Source organism: Rhipicephalus sanguineus, unplaced genomic scaffold (assembly GCF_013339695.2).
Source record: "Rhipicephalus sanguineus isolate Rsan-2018 unplaced genomic scaffold, BIME_Rsan_1.4 Seq4301, whole genome shotgun sequence".
Lineage (NCBI taxonomy): Eukaryota > Metazoa > Arthropoda > Arachnida > Ixodida > Ixodidae > Rhipicephalus > Rhipicephalus sanguineus.
Genome location: NW_023615235.1, coordinates 31,805 through 49,589, shown reverse-complemented (window position 1 = coordinate 49,589; position 17,785 = coordinate 31,805). Strand labels below are relative to the sequence as shown.

General features: G+C 47.3%; 3 protein-coding genes across 3 annotated transcripts; 1 reads left to right on the top strand and 2 right to left on the bottom strand.

Moving 5' to 3' along the window:
* Positions 1-123: 123 nt before the first annotated feature.
* Positions 124-1,536, top strand: LOC125756666 (uncharacterized; the record flags this gene model as incomplete). Its single annotated transcript, XM_049411565.1, has 2 exons — positions 124-275; positions 1,303-1,536. Coding segments are annotated over 2 exons (353 nt in total), but the record flags the coding sequence as incomplete, so codon positions are not given.
* An 11,901-nt stretch (positions 1,537-13,437) lies between these two features.
* LOC119377293 (putative nuclease HARBI1) lies at positions 13,438-14,440 on the bottom strand. Its single transcript, XM_049411564.1, is given in 2 exon segments — positions 13,438-13,883; positions 14,278-14,440. Coding segments are annotated over 2 exon segments (609 nt in total).
* Positions 14,441-14,449: 9 nt separating this feature from the next.
* Positions 14,450-15,307, bottom strand: LOC125756121 (putative nuclease HARBI1). The gene is made up of 2 exons (XM_037646826.2): positions 14,514-15,307; positions 14,450-14,479 (listed from the first exon to the last, which is right to left on the bottom strand). The coding sequence occupies exons 1-2, from the start codon at positions 15,054-15,056 to the stop codon at positions 14,450-14,452; spliced, it is 573 nt and encodes a 190-aa protein (XP_037502754.1). The 5' UTR covers positions 15,057-15,307.
* Between the last annotated feature and the right edge of the window lie 2,478 nt (positions 15,308-17,785).

Below are 17,785 nucleotides of genomic sequence, written 5' to 3'. Positions count from 1 at the left end.
GGCTCTCTTTAGAGTGTTGTTGCAAGCGTGCGGAAAATTTTTGCTAAATTCTGAGTTCTTCTAGTGTATGTACATAATAATCACAAGCAATCACAATTACAGTTGTGTGTACCTAAAATTCAGCATTGTGGCGGGCATTTGTTGCAGGCACTTCGTCTCCGCAAGCCAGCCAGGAGGACCTACTGGCTCAAGCCATTGACCATGGCAGACAAAGCGTGCTTGCATCTCAGCAGCTGTGCAAAGCCCAGCGCGAGCAAGTGGAGGCCACACGCAAGGTACATGCTCCTCATGGTCGAAATATATATCAAGTAGGCTGATGCGCTAACTCACACCTATTAAATGGAAAGCATTTCTTAGCGAACCCAAGGCACTTTGAATGTTGTGTCCGTCTGTCAGTCTGTCTGTCCAGCCGCCTATGTTTGGGTGCCCTCGTGATTGCTTCCTTAAATGGGAGGGTAAGAGGGTTTGACAAGTATGCCTGATGATGACATGAATAACGTGAAAAGCGTGTCGCGCACGTCGTCAAAACCCCTTTCTCCAGATACGTGTGGCACATACCCGTTTGTCACGGGCCGCTGTAAACGGGTATGCACCACAGGTGATTGACACTTTATATCTACCCAGGAACGGCAAGAACAGACATCGGTAAACTAAATGCGAGAGCATTAGGAAAAGCCAACATGGCAGGGTTGACGCAACGAATGCAAATAAAAATTAGGATCCCAGAAGGAACGGACCCAAGCATTACAGCATGGCTGGCAATTTTAATAATGCAGTTGTTTTTTGCACGAAACAAAACAATGAAAGAACTAATGAAGCTTATTGTAGTATTGCACTGCCTATTGAATTTGTCTACCTGGGGTTCAGTAACATGCATGTAAACAAACCTATAGGTTAGCAAGAGCTTATAATGACATAAACTTGAGCTAGTTCGCTAGCATTCATTACAAAAGAAAGAAACGTGCATACACAGACACAGAAGATAACAAGACAACATATACTGTGATTTCTTGCTCTCATCTCTTGTGTCCGTGTTTCGACGCTTCACCCTCTTGTGCAATTAAGATGAGCAAGTGCATTTTTTCACATTGGAATGCAGCTACCACGTTTGAGAAACGAAGCGAAGCCTACGTACTCGGCATGTTCCTGCCAAATATGCTTAGCTATAATGACTAGGTGTGTCAAATGTTACCATAACGTTTACATGGCATTTGCTTACTTTGTAATATCGTACTTCATCATACAATACACTGCGCATCGATTCTGAACACTACACTTTCAATTCTGCATAATTTTGAACAGCAAACGGCGGTCCTCGAAAAAGGGCTCAAATCGGTGGCTGACGCAGTCAAGGAGTTGTGCGAGATTGGACGCCGGCAGGAGGAGCGACTCCGAAGACTGGAGGAAAACCTTTCGCCCCTCGCCACACTAGCAACAAGTACTGTGGTGGTGCTGCCACAGCAGCCCATGCCAGGGCAACAGCCGCCGCAGCCACCACAGTAACTTTTGTTATTTCAGTTTTGTTTTTAATGCTTGAATTTTAATTTTACTTGCCTTGACAAAACGTTACTTGTGGCACCTTTTTCCTTTCGTTATTTAAGTTGTTTTGTTATTTCAGTTTTTGTTTTTTATTGCTTGAATTTTAATTTTACTTGCCTTGACAAAACAGTTACTTGTGGCACCTTTTTTCCTTTCGTTATTTAAGTTTGTTATATGTCTTTCGTTTAATACCTTTTGTCTTGTACGTTGTGTGGAAGTTATGTTTTTTTGTGTGACGCGCAGCACCACAAGTGCGGTGTACTGCAATGCTACCAAGTCTGCACTAGTCATGTTTGAATGTACGTGTGACGTGCAGTGCCACAATCGAGGCATAGTTCATTGTTACAAGTGTGCACTGTCATGTTTGAATGTACGTGTGACGTACAGTGCCACAATCGAGGCATAGTGCATTGTTTACAAAAGTGCACTGGTCATGTTTGATTGTACGTGTGACGTGTAGTGCCACAAGCGACGCATAGTGCATTGTTTACAAATGTGCACTGGTCATGTTTGATTGTACGTGTGACGTGTAGTGCCACAAGCGACGCATAGTGCATTGTTTACAAATGTGCACTGGTCATGTTTGATTGTACGTGTGACGTGTAGTGCCACAAGCGACGCATAGTGCATTGTTAACAAAAGTGCACTGGTCATGTTTGATTGTACGTGTGAAGTGCAGTGCCACATCGAGGCATACTGCATTGTTTACAAATGTGCACTGGGTCACTAAATATCACAAGCTGAACACTCTGAATGACCAACCACAAATCACATTGCTGTGTTACCATCTCAATTGGCCACCTTGACCACTTCATGAAGTTCAGTGGTACGCATCTGACCGAGTATTGGTGACAAGGTGCCACCATTCATGCAGCGTAATATTGTGAGCTTCTTGCAAAGCTGCTGGATGCTTTACAAGCAAAGCACTGACGACAAGGAAGGGCATCTGTCTGCTGCATAAAAACACTAACTTTAAGTGCACTGGAGAATTTCATGTGCCAAACCCACAGAGTGATAATGAGGCATACCATAGAAGAGAACTCGGCATTAACTATGAGCACCTCAAACTCTGCAACATGCACCTACATCTAACATCATGGCCTTTTCTTCAATTTTGCCCCCACTGAGCTGTGGCTGTCATGGCCTGGATTTGAACAGCATTCTCGAGCTTGACAGTGCAACAGCACAGCATGCTCAGCTACCATCGTGAGAGACACAGAACAGTGAGAGTGTGATGTAATGAATGTAAATGTACGATACACCATACACTGACATCTATAGAGCTTACTGGCTATCTCAATATTCTCGGGAGACTTCTTGGGCCTCAATCAAGAATGAAGTCAAGGTGCTCCCATTTCTGTCTCAGCATATGACAACTGCAAGGCTGTTTCACTTGAAAACAGAACCAGTGTAACAGGAGCAACGAATGTTTTAAAAAGGCAATTGTCCTTGCAATAAACACAAGTGCATTTTATGTGTTGTAAATCATCGTTGTCAGTGTATGAAGGTGCTGAAATAACGCAATAACTTTTGTACTATAAGATGAAGTGTTTTAGGGCCTTTTCCAATGTATTTTGTGGCATGTTTGCTCCATTACAATGAGTGCGTCGTGCTACTAGAGAAAATGCTATTTCTTGCACATATGCCACCTGGGATAAATAAACACCTCCACAAAAAATTATCCAGGCCTTTGGTCATTTCTGAATGAACAGTCTAAAACAATACATTATCGTGACCGGGATAAGCAACCTATGATAAGGCGGCCAACGATTTCGAAATTCCATGCACTTGTTGGATAAATAGGTGACACTGAATGTGATAGCGATGATGAGGACATGTAGCATTTTTTTGTAGAGCAAGGTTCTATGTCTGTATAGGAGCCCCAAATGTGTGCGGTGATGCATAGGAAATGATGTGGTAATGGCAACGACACTGTGTAACATTGACTGTACGTGGGCCTAAAGTTCTGCTGTAGAGTGTGGTAGATGGAAGTAATGATTACAAGAATTTCCTATTTGCTGGGGCATACAATGCACATGTATATCCAAATAAAACGTAAGTTCAGTGGCACATGGAAGCTTGCAGAGATGAAAAATCCTTTAAGGTGGGTGTTGCTGGAGCCGACATTTCGACAAACAGACTTGTCTTTGGCAAGGCAGCAACTGTGTTCCCTAGCGCTGTGTATGTGTACGCTTTAATCCCTCTCCCCAATGACAGAAATGGAGGAGTAGAAGAGAGCAAGTGCAGAAAAGGTGGGTGAAGGAAAGAACATACAGCGTGGGGCTGTTACGACAGATTGGTGTGTCCGATCAGGAGACAAAACAGGAAAAAGTCTAAATAAAGAAAGAAAACAGCAGAGCGGAGTGCGGGGAGGAAGTAGTACCGGGAATGTATACAGTCTTAGTTTGCATGGACAGAGTTGGAAGGGGGATGAGCCTTGCACCTTACAATCAACAAGAAAATTTTTTAGAATTACTGCAACTACGAAGGCAAACAGAACTTTGGGTGTGACTAGTCAGTTGCCACATGAATGAATCAAGTTATCAAAGGAAGCACACTTTGGCTGCAAAGAGCTCGTTCAATAACTGAATTGTTTTCAACGAATGTAAGGGCTACATATTTTAGTGGCAATCTTTTCTTCCCAGACACCACCGAGAAGACCTCTTGGCTCACTGAGGAATTTTTGAAACAATGCGATGATAGTAGACACCATAATGTCCACTCAGCACTTACTGGCAGTTGCATGTGCTTGTAGGTGTTGTGTACCATGTGCAGACTGGAAGTGTCTAAATCAACATAGCGTACTTGACAACTTTCTTGTTGGTCTCTTGCTAACATGACCTCAGTGGAGCATTTTGCAATTATACATCAACATAACCAACTCGCCACTTAATGTAGTGAACATGCTCCAGAACGGCTGTAAAAAATGTAAATTTACATTTTTGTCTGTCCATGAAAAGTTTCAGATACTTTGCGAGTGATAGTGGCAAGAGTATGCTTGCTTTCTTTTTAATGTGTTCTATCACCTCATGTGGAAATTCATGTTCCACTGATAGAGGTAATCATACCCAGAGTCATCACAGACAAGAACATATGTGGCATTCTTTTATAAAAGAGCGTAGTTTACCTTAAGTGAAACTGACAAAAACTTAGTTTTTTACTTCTGAAATACGGTCGGGCCTGCAACAACAATTTTTGCCAGTGTGCTCACGTCACCCAGATACCTAAAATCTATATCTAAAGTAGATAGGTGGGCGAGTTGGAACTGATGTATTTCAATAAACTTCAGTTCTTAGACAGCGCTCGTCTTGTGTCCTCTTCTTGTGCTCCCTCCAGTTCGCGCTGAAAAGTTTTCAAGAAGGCCTAAAAGCTATATAGCCCACTGTTGTCAACATTCAGGAGTGAAATTTGGATTTGGCTCTTATAGATTGCAACTTTTCATTTGGGCTTGAATTAGCTTGTTAAAAAACGAAATCCCAGCGAATGAATGATATAGCAATGTTTTGCTACAAAAGTAACACTATCCTTGTGCTTCCGTCGATGACTAGACTTGTAGAAACAGTGGTTCTTCCAGGCAAAATGTGCACCATTCGTGACTGTGGGCAGCTTTTTCTTGTTCTTGGCATCTATAAGGCCTCCAAAAAATGCTTCAGTTCTTCATCTTCTTAGCTCGTTTTATGCTGCGCCGTTTGGGATCACTACTTCTTCTTCAAGGAATAGATTGGTGGCCAAGATCTTCATTTCCGTTATCTTCTATTTGAAATATACAGTTTTGGAGTGAAAGAAGGACATAATACTGTAGCGCAGAACTCGAAAATAAACACCAAGAGGCAGAAACAAGTACCATAAAATCTCGAGCAAGCGCTCGACGCTAAGGTGAAAGATAATCCGACAAGATTTGGAGGGGGGGCCCTTGCTTGGTCATGGAGCAAAATTCAAGATGGCGGAGGAAGAATCTCTAGGAATAAAAAGTGCACACCCGTAGTTCTAATGAAATGCTCTATTGAATACGCAAGCATTTCCCGTTTCCGAAATAGTGAATGAAATACTGAAAATGGCGGGAGGAGAGGGTGGGGGGGTGCTTGCTCTGTCATTGGGGCATGTTCAAATCTTTCGAAAAAAGGAGGGGGGCACTTGCTTGGGATTTTAAGGTAGGAAAGTCAGCCTCCTACTCTTTCGAGTTCTGGCCTACAACATAATGTCCTTCAGAGAGTACCAACTCGCCCAAGAAAAGCAATTGTGGAACGAAAGCATGATAGCAAAGCAAGTAGGAGACATATGAAACAGATTAGATTCGACCATGTTGGTTGTTCTGGACATTGTTTACACAGCGCTGGTTTAATGGATCAGCCTCTGTTTCATCCATACAGATGCTGGATTTGGCTCGCTTTTGATTCAAAACTGCTTTTTTGAGTCCACGTTATGATAAGAAATTGCCCCATCCTGATCACAAATGTTTTAAAGGTGAAAGATACTTAGGTGCGCTTCATGCTCCCGTGAAATTTAGCCCAGTTTCGGTTTCTGGATTTGGCTCTTTTAGAAAAAAAGATTCCACATATTAGTCACACTTATGCATTGCCCGGAAATGAAGGGTTCTCAACCTCCACAAAATACTCTACGTTTCCCAAGGCCTTGCAAATGACATTTCCAAATGCAACAGTTTTCGAGGACCCGCGAAAACCCTGTAACATTGCGTTTATTGATGACGCACTGCATCATGCACCACTTTTGCACTTTCGGCACATACAAAAATTATAAATAAGTATTGCAGAACGGCCACGTTCCCACCAAGCTTCAACCAATCACATCAAGAACATCAAACATGCTGGGAAAATTAGGCACAATATCAACAAAATATACGCGAGTGGATATTATGGCTATCTATCCTTTGAAGTGGCCCTCTAACAGAGTTCAAGCGCCTACTTTGTTTATTCTTGTACTTTGCATAGACTGAAGGATGGACACATTACTGCAGCAAGAACATGAGTGATGGGGCTGATCAAGAATGTCTCTACTTTTCTCAATTTTCAAGCTGTCCCCTGACCACCTTTATCTCGACAGTGACGTTCCAAAGCGCTGTCAATAAAATGACTTTAGAGTGCCTATGCAGGAGAAGTTTGCGCACAAGCTTGAAGCGCCTATGTAGAAGAGTTTCTCAATGATGCTTGCTTGTTTGATCAAGTCTACCAATTTCTTCAACACGATTGTGAAACAAAAAAGACATGAAAACCACAATAGAAGACACACTCAGCACAACACACCTTGCGCCGTGAGTGTCTTCTTTTCACTTGTCCACGTCTTATCGCACAATCGTAGAGAAGTGATGGATTACCAACTTGTCCAGAGTGCTGCACGACGCTATTGCCATACTTGCAACATGCCTGACCGTGCCGTTTCATTCACACTGTTGAACAGGAAACACAGTTGTCAGATATTACATAGCCTAACAAAAAAAGAGTGCAGCGTGCAAACACAGAAACAGTAGAAAACGATGATGACATGCGACGTTTATTGGTGCAAGGGCCATTTAATGGCCAAAGAGTGCCAGGATATGATAGTGAAAGTGAACAATGCTTATGTTAGGTGGCTGTATAGGGGCCTACGATTCCTCGCACTAAAGGCGACTAAAACATATAAGCAATAAAATCATGAGTGTGACGTAAAACATGTGCGTAGTGAATGAATGACAAGTGGTTGTGATGATAAAACAATGGGGATATGGTGTGAGCACAAATACCTCCACAAAGCCTTTGAGGCCAGGGCAGGGAGGCAGGTGCTTTCTCTAATGTAGCTCATGTAGCAACAACTTCTTTTCAGAGGTTGTACTATGGACTGCCTAGGTATGTGACATGAAAGCCATGCACTTCTTTTAAAAACACGAACAGTGACTGATGTTTAAAACAGGTTCCCTACCGATGAACATTGATGAGTGTAATGGTCAGGTGCTTTCTCTAATGTAGCTCATGTAGCAACAACTTCTTTTCAGAGGTTGTACTATGGACTGCCTAGGTATGTGACATGAAAGCCATGCACTTCTTTTAAAAACACGAACAGTGACTGATCGACCGTAACGGAGCTTGAAAGGCAGCTTTGCCGCAATACCGGGGTGTAATGAGGTGAAGCGTACCGAAAATCTAGGAACCACTTCCAATCGGACGTTGTTTTTTGGCAAAGGGTGACCGTAACAGAGCTTGAAAGGCAACTTTGCCGCAATGCGAGAGTGTAATGTGGTGAAGCGTATTAAAAATCTGAAGGGGTCACTTTTAATTGGGTGTTGACTGCATTTGTTTTTGGGACGTTCGAATAGTTCGAATAGTAAAATTTCAATGCGAATCGAATCGAATAGCAAACACTATTCGAAAAATATTCGAAATTTCGAATATTCGCACACCTCTACTTCAAACCTATGAACTAGCTCAACTTTCTGTCGTCCTGAGTTTCCTCAACTTGCCCAAATGTAGTGGAATAAAAGTCTAAACTAGGACTGAATGTCAACCGACAAGAAGGATTGCACACTCAAGGAAAATTTAGATTTTGGAAAAACAGCATGCCAGAATTAAGTTCCTATGGTCACAGGATGCACCTTCAGTGCAGTCGCTCCAGACGTTGATGAACCCCTAAAAAGATCAAGAAAACCTCGTCCCATGCTAACCAAAATTGCATTCTAAAGGAAGCCCTACCCAAAAAGAAGCGTAAATGTATCTTAAGTCACCAGTTTACACAACATGCAAATAAAAAATAGGTGCTTCGAAAGTGTTCAAGGGCCCCTTTAAAGCATGCAAGGTAGTTTCAAAGTCCGTGTGTAAACATAGTACCTACACACCAGATGCATTTTCACATGTGAGGTGCTCCAATTACTTTTTTTTAAGTGAAGCAGCCCGGAATAGGCCCTATGCGGGAGAAGCGTTGCTGAACAGAACACAGTTACATCATGTCAAATATGATAGATGAAGCAAGCTGCGTGATATGAGATCAAACATTTCAATAGGCAAAGGCGGTGGAAAACAACAGTAAGAAAATCCATGTATGGTCTTTATCAGCATTGCAAACACTGGTGGCAGCACAGCACACACACTTTGACACAACCTGAATCAAAACTAGCACATAATGAAGCTGGTTTTCATTAAGGTTGGGTCAAACAAAGAAACGAGCCCTCAAAATTCCCTTCTTTGAAACGCACACACTTGTGGCACACGACAACACCAAGCACAGTGCAGCCAAGATGCAGCGAGGATGTATGCATGTGTCAAACACTGGTGGCAGCAGCACAACGCACACACTTGTGGCACACGACAACACACAGCACAATGCAGCGAGGATGTATGCACGTGGCAGCAGCACAACGCACACACTTGTGGCACACGACAACACCAAGCACAGTGCAGCGAGGATGTATGCACGTGGCAGCAGCACAACGCACACACTTGTGGCACACGACAACACCAAGCACAGTGCAGCCAAGATGCAGCGAGGATGTATGCATGTGTCAAACACTGGTGGCAGCAGCACAACGCACACACTTGTGGCACACGACAACACAAAGCACAATGCAGCGAGGATGTATGCACGTGGCAGCAGCACAACGCACACACTTGTGGCACACGACAACACGAAGCACAATGCAGCGAGGATGTATGCACGTGTCAAACACTGATGGCAGCAGCACAACACACACGTTTGTGGCACACGAGGGAGGCACACAGCAACACGTAGTATCACAGTGCACAAACATCAGAACTCGACAACATGGCAGGTCACTTTAATTAGGAAAAACTGAAAGGGATCAGGCATGGACCTCGTCTTGCTTTATCGGTGACCTTCCCAGGCAATCGGCCTCAAAGCACTTTCATCCAGACTTGTACACAACCGTTATATGGAATTCTTGAAGGTGCAAGCTCCACCAGAAAGGCTGCTCCTCCAGCTTTTGCTGCAACTGTGCTGTGTGTTCCGCACATGCCTGGCGTTTTTTCGTCACCGGGTTCAGCCTGCAGCAGTCAACACACAAGCGTAGACTACCGTCTTGCTTTTTAATGAGCACTACTGGCGATGCTTCAGAGCTTTTTGATGGCTAGACAGCATCAGTGTCAAGCATCTTACTCACCTGTTCTTGCATTGCATCGTGAACTTTCGGCACCACGTGGTAAGGGTTTGGTCGAATTGCTTTTGCCAGCTCGTCTGTTGTAATACAATGCTTCGACAGTGGCATTTAGCTGGCCATCGAGGTAGACGAGATGCACTCTGAACTGTTGCAGTACATCCACAAGATGCTGTCTCTGTGGTGGTGATAAATTCGTGTGTACACGTCAACAGCTGGTGGTGATGAAGCTACTCGCTGCTCTCCCTGTAGTAATGCAAAGCATTCGCGGAACTCTGCAATCTCGTAGAAGTAAGCTATTGAAGTGCATCCTCCAATGTGTCCCTATTTTTGGTGAATTTCATCAACACGACCTCTGCTTGCCCATGCACTACACTGATGACACCTCTGGCTGTGGCAACACCTTGAGAGAGCAAAAGCGCAAATACTTGTTCAGCGAGAACTTCCCCGTAATGCTGCGTGTTGCACGTGACACAAACAAGGCGGCCCGATAACGGTGGTAAGTGGCGCTGATGATGTCCTGCAGGAATTTGCTTGTAGCTCTTCACTTTTATCCGCATGAAAAAATGAGTGCAACGTACAGTATATTGACGAGTGCACAGTATTGACGCAAAAAATCCATGCCTAAAATTGCCCGTTTCCAACAGTCAGAAAGAATAACCAAAGTTACGATGAAGGATGACTCCCCTATCTTGATTGCTGCGGTGCACTTTTGACTAGGTGTTAGTAACTGCCCTCCAGATCCTGTAGTCCTGCCCATTCTATTTTCCCCTTCCTGAACTTATCTTCCAAATTCTCACTTATTATTAAAAAGTGCGAACCAAGCGACGACACGCCATCAACGTCAATCGTAAGTGTAATATTACGACGACAATAATATCATGTTTCGACAAATCATTGCACATTTTCGGCTCCTCATTCAGCGGTAATGGGGGAATTTCAGCTCTTTGATGATTGGCAACCTTCCCCCCTGAAGTCACTGCCCTTAGATTCCCCGGCATGCCCTGGGAGATCACGCTCTCGCTATGTCAACGGTTCTACGTCTAGTGGATGGAGAATAACATCCAGGAGAGGAGGAGTGCAACTGGAACCCAGGGGAGTCGTCCCATCAGCCTGCCGTGCTCGCACTGACGTTACGTGTTCCGTTGAAATGGCACCGAGGAGTAGGGGATGGAAATCTTTGGTACTCTGTGACTCAATAAGGGGAATATTGCTACATACCAGTGGCATCACGGTCAACAAGACAAAGAAGAGGACGACAACAAGACAGTCTGGCGTGAGCTGTTCCTATCAGCAGCGCTGCTCGCTTAACCAGTTGTAACTACATCAGTTCCTATTCCTTCGAGTCTGTCTCTTTCCCGTAACAATATTGACAGATGTGGCCTGCTTCCCCACAATCGAAGCACAGGGGCCTGTAGTCAGAGGTCTCCCAAGTGGCAGTTTTGCTCATCGGATCAATGTCAAAGTTCCTCTGTAGTACAAAGGCGTTGTTTGCAGTAGTTGCTGGTAGCACTGCTGCAGCGTCTGTACGGTACGAGGCTGGCGGCAGACGTCTGCATATAGCTTCATTTGCGAGTCTCAATGTGTGGCTCTGGAGACGAAAGCGCTTGCCTTATCTCCCGGCACACGACTTCAGTGACTGACATAATTGCGCATTCATTCGACGTGGTGGTGAGCTTCTTGACCTCCTTCTGTACCACCGACTGCCCTTATCAGCTGGCACAAAGAACACTCATCAGTTGCTATCACAACAGTCACACCTGTCGTGTGAATTGGTCCACTGCTGTATAGGCAGTCATACTGGCTGTAGTGTAGCTGTAGTGGGTGCTTGATGGCAACTGCTTCCTTCAAAAAGTTGTTGACACTTGTAGACGGGTTTAGCACGAGACCAGCAAAGAGCTGCTTCTCAATACCATGCATGACGTGGTCAAGTTTTTTCGCTTCAAACATATCGCAATCTGCTAGACGAAATAGACATGGCTACAGTATCATTGCCTTCTGAATCCCAGATTCCGCGCTGCTGTGCGTGCTCTCACCATGCGGTACTTCGGACCGTGTCCAGGACCTTCCACTAGAAATCATCCCAAGATGACCACTTGCAATTTGTCAACCATGTTCAGAGTCACTTTAGAAAAGGGAAGTACACGGGGCCTAACTTCTGCGTGCATTCAATCCGTTAACAGGGGCTCTAATCTCAAACTTCTCGTGCAAGTTGCCTGTGTCCTCATATGTGTTGACGTCAAACTTCACAGGAACTCAAGAATTAAAAAAAGTCACCTGCGTCGGGTTTGGTTTGTCATGTCGTGGGCACTGCTTTCTGACAGATGAATGAATTCTCAGACAAGCATAACAGATGTCGGTTGCTGCGGTGAACAGGTGTATAAACATGACAAAGTCTTTGTGGCATAGCCTTTGTCTTCCTTTTTCAATGCGCATGGACTTCGTTGCCCTTCTTGCGCTGAAGAATACATGCAGCAGTATGATGCAGCGAGGTTGTATGCACATGTCAATAAACACTGGTGGCAGCAGCACAATGCACACACGTGTGGTGCATGAGGGGGCACACGACAACACGAAGCATATGATGCAGCGAGGTTGTATGCACGTGTCGCTAAACACTGCTGGCAGCAGCACAACGCACACAGTTGTGGTGTCTGAGCGGGCACACGGCAACACGAAGCATATGATGCAGCGAGGTTGTATGCACGTGTCGCTAAACACTGCTGGCAGCAGCACAACGCACACAGTTGTGGTGTCTGAGCGGGCACACGGCAACACGAAGCATATGATGCAGCGAGGTTGTATGCACGTGTCGCTAAACACTGCTGGCAGCAGTACAACGCACACAGTTGTGGTGTCTGAGCGGGCACACGGCAACACAAAGCATATGATGCAGCGAGTAGAAGGGTACGCATTTGGGCTGGTTGGTTCATGATTACGGGTGAGAAACAGCGCTAAAAAGACGGGACAAGAAAGGACACGAGACGACGGCGCTGGTTGTTAGTCAGCGCCGTCGTCTCGTGTCCTTTCTTGTCCCGTCTTTTTAGCGCTGTTTCTCACCCGTAATGATGCAGCGAGGTTGTATGCACGTGTCACTAAACACTGGCGGCAGCAGCATTACGCACACACGTGTGTGGCATGAGGGGGCACACGGCAGTACAGGGCACCTGGAGGAGCAACGGCGTACATACGTCCGTAAAGACAGGCAACAGCAGTACAAAGCACAGACACGTGGGGCACGAGGGGGCACACAACAGTACAAGGCACCTGGAGGAGCAGCAACGGCGTACATACGTCCGTAAAGACAGGCAGCAGCAGTACAACGCACACACACGTGGGGCACGAGGGGGCACACGGCAGTACAAGGCACCTGGAGGAGCAACGGTGTACATACGTCCGTAAAGACAGGCAGCAGCAGTACAACGCGCACACACGTGGGGCACGAGGGGGCACACGGCAGTACAGGGCACCTGGAGGAGCAACGGCGTACATACGTCCGTAAAGACAGGCAGCAGCAGTACAACGCGCACACACGTGGGGCACGAGGGGGCACACGGCAGTACAGGGCACCTGGAGCAACGACGGCATACATGTGTCCGTAAAGACTGTGTGCAACACCACAACGCCCACACTTGTGTGGCACACTGCAATACATGGCACCTGGAACAGCGATGGTGTACATGTGTCCGCAGCACTGTGCAACACCAGAATGTATATACTTGTGGCGCAGGAGGGTACCGAAGGTACATTGTTCGTAGCCCCACATGTGCATGCAGCCATAAACACTGCTAGAACCCTACAGTCTAGTGTCGCCGTGCACGCAAAAGAGCTCTCTGTATTCGCTGCAGATGCACACTGCGCGAGATGTTCAGCTGCGCGATTTGCCTTGCGCGTGTTGCCCTTCCGCGCAAGTACAGTGCCCGCCTCCGAGGAGGAGCTACTGTCCTTGAGGTGTGTGCTGCTGGTTCATCGTCCTCCTCGTCCCCGTCACTGTCCTCAGGCTCTTCCAAGCAGAGATTGTGCAGTGAAGCACATGCTGCCACAATCGTCCCTGCTTTCCTGGGGCCGTAATGGAGGGCCCGATAGCGCTGCAGGCAGCGGAACCGGCTTTTGAGGAGGCCGATGCAGCGCTCCACTGTTGACCGCAGGGCCGCGTGCTCCTTGTTGTACACACCCTAGGGTGTGTCCTCATCCGGGTGCCCAGGAACCGGCGTTAGAAGCCACGGCTCAAGGGGGTAAGCACTGTCGCCTGCAGAAAGAACACATATTCCAACTGTTTCTCGTACATAACGAAATGACGAAGAATACACACAAACAGCGTGTTGTATTATCTCTACAAATTCAATTTTAAATATGGTGTCCTTGAATTTTTAGTTTTTTTTTAAATGTAAATACGGCACCTTGAGTGTTTTTTGTTTCCAGACTTTTCACTATGTGTTGAAATTCTGCGTACAACTAAAATTGTTTCCGTAACGCACGTTATCAGCATTGTGACGGGGTGGCACGGTTAGTGAAGCTGCAGATATTGTAGCTTTTAATCTGCTATCCTCACCATAAATGGTACATGTTTCTTTTTCTTTATTAGAAATGTTCAGATGTGAAATTAACAGAAATCTTTTCTATGGAGAATTGCAGCTACTCACCGAGCAGGAACTCTCCGTCCCGCACAACAATGCGACCGGACATGAAGCGTCTGCGGAGCCCAGAATTCCGCCACACGTGCCCGTCGTGGCATGAGCCCGCGAAACGCGGGTCAATGGACAGGATTTTCATGTCCGAGTCGCAAACATGCAAAATGGATGACATAACAACCCATTAGCGGTACACATTTGCATTGATACAATGCTTCATAATTACTACATCGACGTTTCAAACTTACCACCATGGTGTTGAGGGCGTAATATCCCTTTCTGCACCAAAACGATGCCTTCTGCGCAGGAGGGAGGCGCGGGGCAGCGATGGCGATAAACGTGCCATCCACGCAACCGATCACACCGCCGAGCCTGCCGTGCTGCAAGAAGCCTTGCTTGACGGCTGCTCGTTCAAAGGCGGTGCGTGGGAACGCCACCCATCCTCGTAGCTTCCCTACGTCAACAATGGCCTGCGCAACCCGTGCAATGCACCTGCTGACTGAAGACTGAGACATCCTTATGGTCGCCTCGCTGCCGACTGACGACTGAAAGCTCCCAGTGGCGAAGAACCTGAGTGCGCAGAGAACTTGATCCTCAACACTCAGGCCTCCAGCAGTGCGGTGCTCTAGCAGGTGGGCCATCTGGCTGCACAAAAGCCGCACGGTGTTCTTCGACATTCGGAAATGCCGCCTAAAACGTTCTTCCGGCATGTCGAAGGGGTTACGCCACTGGTCAGGGTTGGGGCGGGCACGCTGGCGCGCGGCAAACCACGCGATCAACGCGGGGTTCATGCTGCTGCACGTTCAAATGACTGCACGACGAAAACACGGGCACAAAACAGCTGTCACCGAAGGCACAATGCAAAAATGTTCACTGAAAACTTGACCTACGCTACGCACATCGACAAAAAACACTAGAAACTACCGCCTACGACACTGGAATGCTAGACTTCACCACCAACCGACGGTTAACGGTGTCTTCGTTTATTGCAAATATGTCGAGAGCACCGTCGAGCACCATGACGCAAAATTGACGTCGGCGGAAGTGCCAGATGGCGCCCTAACTTTTCCGGTTTGCTCAATAGCCAATCAGCGCGGACAAAAGGCGATACTTTTGCGATTGTCGCCTTTTCAGAATACGGCCCCTGGTGTATACCGACCACCATCCTCCTGCCAACCGCCGCTCGCCATCACCTCGACGCCGCTCGCTATCGCCGATGCGCCATCGTCCCTCTACGCCGGAGCGGGAAAACTAATTGCCGCAGTTCCAGAGGCAGGAACTGCATCACCCGCGAAAAGACCAAGGCATCTCCTTTCCCCGACGAACGTTATTGACGTGTATGTGGATGGCGTCGCTGCACTCGCCCTTGTCGATACCGGTGCAGCAGTTTCCGTTATCAGTGCCGAACTCTGCCGCTTGCTCAAAAAAGTTACGACGCCGCTGTCCAACATATCGCTTCGCACCGCCAGCGCAGACCGCGTCACGCCGGCTGCTGCATGTTCTGCTCGCGTCGTAATTAACGATCTCCTCTACGTCGTCGAATTTTTGGTCCTGCATTCTTGTTCACATGACGTCATTTTGGGCTGGGACTTTCTATCTGCTAATAAAGCCGTCATCGACTGTTCTCGCGCTGAAGTGGCATTTGAAGCGCTTTGCGATGCTCCGTTACTTGACGCTCGTGAAGCCGAGGACAAGCTATTTGTTGCGGAAGACGTTACAATACCGCCGCACTCCTTTGCCCTTGCGAGTGTCCTGCAACAGTATCGCCAAGTCAAGCGCACTTTTTACGCCATCTTCTATCTTCGTCCGCCGCAAATGTTCACCGCTGCCTTTTGCCCTTTTGGAAATTTGTGACGGTGTCAGCACACTGCTCGTCCCCTACATTTTGTCATGGCCTCTAACACTGCTTCGAGGAGAGTGCGTCGGACGTGTCCACGGTGTCGACCCTTCGACCATCACTAACATGCAAAGTGCTTCCACCGCCGAACACGAAGTCGTCGGAGTGACCTGTGACTCCTCGCAGCAGACGCCTACGCCGGATGTCCTGAGCAGCTCCGTTGCCGACACGTTGACTGTTCCTCAACACGCCCAGCTCCTATGCCTCCTCGACAGATTCCGTTCGTCCTTTGACTGTCAGCATGCTTCCCTCGGTCGTACGTCAGCTGTGAGTCACCGCATCGACACGGGTACCAGCGCGCCACTGCGACAAAGACCGTATCGTGTGTCTACGACAGAGCGCCAGGTAATTGACGACCAAGTAGCTGACATGCTGAAGCGTGGCGTCATCCAGCCTTCGAATAACCCATGGGCATCTATAGTTCTCCTCGTTAAGAAGAAGGATGGGTCGATTCGCTTCTCCGTTGATTACCGCCGTCTCAACAAAATCACTCGAAAAGAAGTTTATCCCTTACCGAGAATTGATGATGCCCTTGACTGCCTTCAAGGCACGGAATTCTTCTCTTCTATTGACTTACGGAGCGGCTATTGGCAAGCCCCTGTGGCGCCTGACGACCAACCTAAAACGGCCTTCATCACACCCGATGGCCTTTATGAATTCCGTGTCATGCCGTTCGGTCTTTGCACCGCGCCCGCAACATTCGAGCGCATGATGGACAACATTTTGCGAGGTCTTAAGTGGAAAACATGCCTCTGCTACCTAGACGACGTGGTTGTATTTTCATCAGATTTTCCTACGCGCCTCCGTAGGCTAGAGGAAGTGCTTCAGTGCCTAACTGAAGCTGGCCTTCAGCTCAACCTGAAGAAATGCCGCTTTGGCGCAAGGCAGCTCACCATCCTTGGCCATGTTGTATCCGAAGACGGTATTCTTCCCGACACCGCCAAGCTTCGGGCAGTTGCTGACTTTCGTAAACCTGCGTCTCTCAAAGAACTTCGTAGCTTCCTTGGCCTCTGTTCCTATTTTCGCCGCTTCATCTGGAATTTTGAGACCATCACCGCTCCCTTGAATCAGCTCCTACGAAGCGACTGCAAAAGTTACGCTTGGACGCCCGCTTGTGACCATGCTTTTCAGAGTTGCACCATCTGCTCACCTCACCGCCCATCCTGCGTCATTTCGACCCTACTGCTCCGACTGAGGTCCACACCGACGCCAGCGGTGTTGGACTCCGCCGTTCTCGCGCAGCGTAAATCTGGATTCCAAAAGTACGTCGTCGCATACGCAAGCCGCACCCTCACTAAAGCACAGACCAATTATTCTGTTACAGATAAGGAATGTTTGGCCATAATTTGGACTCTTGCTAAATTTCGACCTTATCTATATGGCCGCCCCTTCGACGTAGTCACATACCACCATGTGCTGTGTTGGTTATCCACGTTGAAGGACCCCTCCGGCTGATTAGCTCGCTGGGCTTTGCGGTTGCAGGATTTTGACATGCGTGTTGTCTACAGGTCGGGCCGCCGCCACACACGCTCGCCTGTGTCAACCGACAGCACTGCCTGCCTATCTGCCGTGGACGAAGTACTTTCGTTGCCAGCTGACTGCGACATGGTGTCGGAGCAACGC

Bases quoted from the DNA above. Each gene is read 5' to 3' on its own strand.
- LOC125756121 (XM_037646826.2), bottom strand. From the start codon at position 15,056: ATGAACCCCGCGTTGATCGCGTGGTTTGCCGCGCGCCAGCGTGCCCGC. The intron at 14,480-14,513 runs GTAAGTTTGAAA...GTAATTATGAAG, and splicing joins ACGCCCTCAACACCATGGTG to CATTGTATCAATGCAAATGT.